We start from the raw sequence: 6,000 nt of genomic DNA, 5'->3' as shown, positions 1-6,000 counted from the left end.
CATTTTGAGGACTTATAATGAATATGTATATAATGGAGGTATATGAGTTGTAAACTGTCTCTTCTCGGGGTGCGTGATAGGCAGATTGATCCCTTTGCACCCAATACTGCAATAGAACCATGTCGGCTTTAACCCGTCGTTCTTTAACCCATCATTATTTCTTTAACCCATCATTCTGGTTGGACGCTTTATATCCCAGAGCTCGGTGCCAACCGCACCCAGAGCTTATAAGCCCCACACTGAGGAGGTACACGGCGGCCATCCTCATGCATAAGGCAGCTGCAGCTCCTCCTCTCCTCATGGCGGCGCAGCGCCTTCCCCTGCCCCCGAAGGACTACAGTACCCAGCATGCCCCGCAGGGAGGCCTGGCTCGACAGGCAGCTCCACCGCGCTTGCACCGGGGCCGTGCCGCCATGAGGGGAGCCTGGGCCGGGGCCGCGGTTCTCGGCCGGGCGCTGCGGGCCCCGGCTGCGCGGGGAGGTGAGAGCCGGGAGGTGCCGGGCGCCGCAGGGCGGGCAGGCCGTGGGGGGGGAGCCTCGGCCTCCGCGGGGTTGCGCTGGAGGCTGCGCTGGCCCCGCGCTTGCCGGTCGCCGAGGCGGTGCGTGAGGGAGCGCAGAGCGCCCGTGGGGCTGTCACAAGCCCCAGGAGGGGTGAGTTACATGGGCAGGAGCAGGCGGTTGAGTAGCTCGTGGGGACTGAGCTGCTTTGAGCTGTTTAAACTGGTAGAGAGTAGATTTAGGTTAGATATAAGGAATAAATTCTTCCTTGTGAGGGTGCTGAGGCGCTGGCACGGGGTGCCCAGAGAAGCTGTGGCTGCCCCATCCCTGGCAGTGTTCAAGGCCAGGTTGGACACAGGGGCTTGGAGCAACCTGCTCTAGTGGAAGGTGTCCCTGCCCGTGGCAGGGGGTTGGAACTGGGTGAGCTTTAAGATCCCTTCCAACCCAAACCATTCTGTGACTTCATGAAGATGAGTCCTAGTTGGTGTAGATTTCCTGTGGAAAAAGGGATTGGTGGTTTTTGACATGTGCCATAACCCAGCAATCAAAAAGACCCAGCTTTTTGTTGCGAAGCCTGTGCAGCTTTGCTGTGATGCATAAAGTTAGATGTGGCATGATAACACAATCGGGTTAAGTTCAAGGTACGTGTTGTCTCTCCCAGGTTTTGCTGCCACACCGGTTAGGAACTCATACGATGTCAGGAATGTTGAAATCACTCCCCCGGAGCAGAGGAAGGTGACTTTTGATACCCACGCATTAGTGCAGGATCTGGAAGCCCATGGTAAGTGATATCAGACGAGTCATTCAAAAGAAAACTCTTAGTTTCAGTACTATAACTTTGAGTTCTTTGCATTTTCCCAAAGTATCAGACCTGGTGTAAAATGTTTTGGCAGCCTCTCAAGGAGGATGGTGAAGGAGGCGCCTGACCCTGATGCCTCTGTAACTGTACAGATAACTATTACATTAGATTTACCTTGTTTATGGCTGTGGGCAAGTTTATGTAGTGTTTTCCAGCTGGAACATAATACTCTTATTAAATGTAAAGTAACAATAACAGTGAAAAGAACTGTTTTCTAGCAAAAATGAAGCTTTTTTGCAGGTCGAAGGAGGTGATCCTGCCCCTCTACTCTCGTGAGACCTCACCTGGAGTATTGTGTATAGTTCTGGTGTCCTCAACATAAGAAGGACATGGAGCTGTTGGAGCAAGTCCAGAGGAGGCCACGAGGATGATCAGGGGCTGGAGCACCTCCTGTGTGGAGATAGGTTTTAACAGAATTAGTGGAAGTTCATTATAAAGTAAAATTTGGCTGAATGACTTTTATAGTGCATGAAGAGTAAAACGTTATACAGAAACCCTGTCAGCTGCATGCCCAGGGAACTTCAGTGTGTTAAAAGTTAATGTGCTTTTAGATGGTGGCAGCATTAAGTCTGTGGTTTTCCTAGTTAAAAGTCACAGTGACTGGCTCCTCGCTGTCAGTTCTCAGTGGTTGTGTGACTTCCCATTTACCGCTGCAGTTGGGCACAGCACTTGAGTGTCCCCATTCATTATGTACCTCTTGCTCTTGCTTTCATCTGGCTTTCTAATACTGCCTTAACTTGTCACCCTCCAACTGTTTTCCAGGCTTTGGGAAGGAACAAGCGGAGACCATCCTGAAGGCGTTAGTAACCCTGTCGAATGTCAGCTTGGACACAGTCTATAAGGATATGGTTACCCAGACTCAGCAGGTAAAAGATACTCAATGGTGTACATGCACCATGGTACAGGCACAGCATTGTGTAACTGTAATGTCTCATAGTTGGATATTCGTAAGGCAAGCGAGCAACTCTGTAGTACTATAAACACTTCACTGAGGTAGGTTTTCCTGAGTTTCAGGGTGGTGGTAAGAATAGTAACATCTCACAGAATACCAGGTTGGAAGGGACCACAAGGATCATCTGGTCCAAAAGTCTTAAACCTTTCATCTCGCAGGAGGGATTTTCCAAATGCAGCCACGATACAGCAATGTAATGCAGAGTTTGCTGCTTTTGCTGCTGCAAAGCTCAGAGGTGGAGCCAGACTCTTTAACTGTGCTTTTCCAATGGATGAGGGCAGAAGAAGGGCTCAAGAAGGGGTTCCTGAGAGAGAACAGGACCACCTAAAATAGCAGAAAATTGGCAGTGGTTTTACTGAGCTTTGGTACAATTTCAGCTCTGTTCTGCGATACACTCACTGTATTTGATTTCCTATTCATAGACTAAAAACTGCTATTAAAACCGTGTCATGGTTTTACTCTGCATTTCGGTCTCTAAAGCTACCTGTGTAGGAGAAGCTAACCACGGCTCGGTGTGGGCACAGACACCACAGCATGGTTGTCCAGAGCCATTGCTCTCATTCAGAGCTCTCCATCTCCTTGACCTGCCCACAGGTTATATGGAAGTTGAGGGCCAGGAGCTCTGAATTCCTTCGTGGTTGGTATAAACCTCACAGTTTGCACTGCACCTTACCTGCATTCCAGCATGGCATTGAGGGCCTCCTTCCCTTAGACACTCTGGTTCATGGACATACATGGAGGCAGTGAGTCAGTTCTGTAGCACGGCTGGTTTTTCTGCTCCTAACAGAGGTGGGGACAAGTTTTACTTCAACAAATGGCCAAAACAAAAAGAACTTCAGTTTTTTTTTCAGGGCTGCACATCTGGGCCAGCACAATCAAGCTCGGATGCATGGGAATGGTTTTAATAATGCCTGAGGAAGGCTGTGCAAGCTGTGCCATTCTTCTTCAGTGGCTTAATGCAATTAAGCCTTGCTGGTTTAGTGAAAGTGCTGAGCCATACATCCAAGAGTTTTCTCTTGACATTCATTTTTAATACAAGTTACCTAACTTCTCAGAAGACAACAAGAACTCGTGTGTCTATTTCTTCCTCATCAAAATGGAAACTTTTCTTCTGGGAAATCCTGTTATGTCTAGAGAAAGTCAGGATGCTGAATATAACTTGCATGGAATTGTGTTATGCAGAAACACTTAATTTCTGTAGTGCAGTGTTGAGACTGAATGTTTTAAGATGGGATGAAGCAAATGAATTCCTCTGTGTAAATGCAGCTGAAGTTTTCCCAGGAAATGTAAAAACTTCCTTGTGTTCACTAGGAGGAGTCAGACATCAGTGGAAGCTGGGTCAGGGCATACTTTCATAGAATCCCAGACTGGTTTGGGTTGGAAGGGGCCTTAAAGCTCATCCAGTTCCAACCCCCTGCCATGGGCAGGGACACCTTCCACTAGAGCAGGTTGCTCCAAGCCCCTGTGTCCAACCTGGCCTTGAACACTGCCAGGGATGGGGCAGCCACAGCTTCTCTGGGCAAAAACATGACAATGAATTTATTTCAGTGTAGGATCTGAGAAGTGGTGTTTGCTTCTAGTCTGAGTGAGAGCTCTTCGTTTTGCTGGTGCTCTGCTTTAACAGCAGAATCCCACAGCGATGCCTCATTTTCCATGCTAAATAGCAGGCAACTTCCTTACACCAGCTAAAGGAATGTTGCTTTTGAGATTCTCAATTACAAAGTTTCTTTATTTTCATGGGGGTTTTTTTACTCTGTAGCTTATAAATAGCAGTTGAAACCTGAACTTGTTGGTTCAAACATCAGGAAGAGTGTTTTTCAGTGCCTTTTAGCAATGTTTTACTATTGGCTGTCAGAATTTTAAGGCTGGGTGGACAGCGTGATACTTGGTCTAATACCTCTGATGTTTTTGCTTAAATTCAGAGTCAGTGTAATAAAGCAACAGGAAAAAGCACAAATCCTCTGAAGTCGTTTTAACAAATTGCAACTATAAAATCCTGTGTTTCTGTCACTTTCTTGGTGGAGTCTCCCCATTTTTGTGCTTTCGAGCAGCTAATTTCATCATTTCAGACCTGAAAGTCTTTACTTGTCAGAAAGTGTGCAACTTAATGACATGTTTTATTGTTTCTAAGGAAATAACTTTGAAGCAGATAATGGCACATTTGGACTCCATTCGAAAAGACATGGTCATCCTGGAGAAAAGTGAATTTGCAAACTTGAGAGCTGAGAATGAGGTACTAAAAATACTTTTAGTTAAGCAGTTAAATTGTAATGTGTGTTGGGTTGTACCTGTTGAACATGTTTGTGGGGAAAAAATATGAATGTAAAAATAGTTTTGGATGCTTCTATCCTAGAATCACAGAATGGTTTGTGTTGGAAGGGACCTTAAAGCTCATCCAGTTCCAACCCCCTGCCACGGGCAGGGAACCTTCCACTAGAGCAGGTTGCTCCAAGCCCCTGTGTCCAACCTGGCCTTGAACACTGCCAGGGATGGGGCAGCCACAGCTTCTCTGGGCACCCTGTGCCAGCACCTCAGCACCCTCACAGGGAACAACTTCTGCCTAAGAGCTCATCTCAGTCTCCCCTCTGGCAGGTTAAAGCCATTCCCCTTGGCCTGTCCCTACAGGCCCTTGTCCAAAGCCCCTCTCCAGGTTTCCTGTAGCCCCTTTAGGCACTGGAGCTGCTCTAAGCTCTCCCCTTCAGGAGCCTTCTCTTCTCCAGGCTGCCCCAGCCCAGCTCTCTCAGCCTGGCTCCAGAGCAGAGCTGCTCCAGCACCTCTGTGTTGAGCTGTTGCAGATTACAGCTTCTGTGCTATGATAAAAACCTATTTCATGTGATCAGACTTGTTCAGTTCTTCTATAAAGAAAAAAGAATCTACACATCTTAGAATCATCTCCTGCAATTTTCTTTCAGGGTGATTCTGGTACAGTCTTGTCCCCATTAACCACACAATGCACAGCGAGTAGTCAGCTGTGTCTCTGCAGGATTTAATTCAACTGGTGTTTAAGACACCTGTTGATTTTGCTTGATGGCATTTTGGTATTTTCCTGCCATCTTTAGTCTCGGAATAACAGCATCATCATCATTACAAAAGAATCCCTTTATTTTGATCATGATTCCCAGCAGATTGTATATGGCTGTAGGAACTGAACACACCAGGTAGGCTGTTTAATCAAGAACAAATTGTCCCATTGGGAGAGAACTCAGGGCAGAGTAATTGTATGCAGGTGGTGGCAGCACTTCTGTGAGTGATGGCTTGGTCAGCAGGGTCCTGGGTTTGTAAAATCATTTGTGTTCTTTTTTCTCCTCTGCTCTTAGAAAATGAAAATCGAATTAGATCAAGTCAAACAGCAGCTGTTGGTAAGTAAACAGCAAGTACAACCACACTCCTGTTAGGGAGAGTACACAGGTAGTTTCATAATCTTTCTTTGCTTTCAAGAACGAAACCGGTAAGATCCGAACCGACAGCAAGCTGGACATCAACCTGGAAAGGAGCAGGGTGACGGACATGGTAAGCTGGTCTGTGAACGTACCCTGACCACTTCTGTGTCCTGTTTTCTGTTAGTACAGTTGTAATTTCTCTGTTATCCCACAGTTCACAGATCAGGAGAGGAAACTGATGGAAGTGACTACAGAGTTTCATAAGAAAGTAAGTGTTGAACAAGGTTTGTTTTATCACAGAGTCACAGACTG

General features: G+C 46.7%; 1 protein-coding gene across 6 annotated transcripts in view; it reads left to right on the top strand.

The window, feature by feature from the left end:
* The first annotated feature begins 349 nt into the window (after positions 1-349).
* The window catches only part of CCDC90B (coiled-coil domain containing 90B), a 15,721-nt gene continuing 10,070 nt past the window's right edge, over positions 350-6,000 (top strand). For 5 of the 6 annotated variants that reach the window (XR_003990015.1, XM_030476297.1, XM_030476298.1 and 2 more), the window contains exons 1-7: positions 375-480; positions 1,159-1,278; positions 2,119-2,261; positions 4,440-4,541; positions 5,626-5,667; positions 5,747-5,818; positions 5,903-5,956. Coding sequence is in view for 5 of the 6 variants with exons in the window: in XM_030476297.1 (XP_030332157.1) it covers positions 414-480; positions 1,159-1,278; positions 2,119-2,261; positions 4,440-4,541; positions 5,626-5,667; positions 5,747-5,818; positions 5,903-5,956 (600 nt within the window). In the remaining variant the exon portion in view is untranslated. Of the gene's footprint in view, positions 481-1,158; positions 1,279-2,118; positions 2,262-4,439; positions 4,542-5,625; positions 5,668-5,746; positions 5,819-5,902; positions 5,957-6,000 lie in introns of all 6 variants that reach the window. The other variant, XM_030476299.1, reaches the window with a different exon arrangement.

The sequence above is a fragment of the Strigops habroptila genome, chromosome 2 (genome assembly GCF_004027225.2).
Source record: "Strigops habroptila isolate Jane chromosome 2, bStrHab1.2.pri, whole genome shotgun sequence".
Lineage (NCBI taxonomy): Eukaryota > Metazoa > Chordata > Aves > Psittaciformes > Psittacidae > Strigops > Strigops habroptila.
Note: the sequence above shows the minus strand (reverse complement) of the source record. Positions and strands in the feature narration are given on the sequence as shown.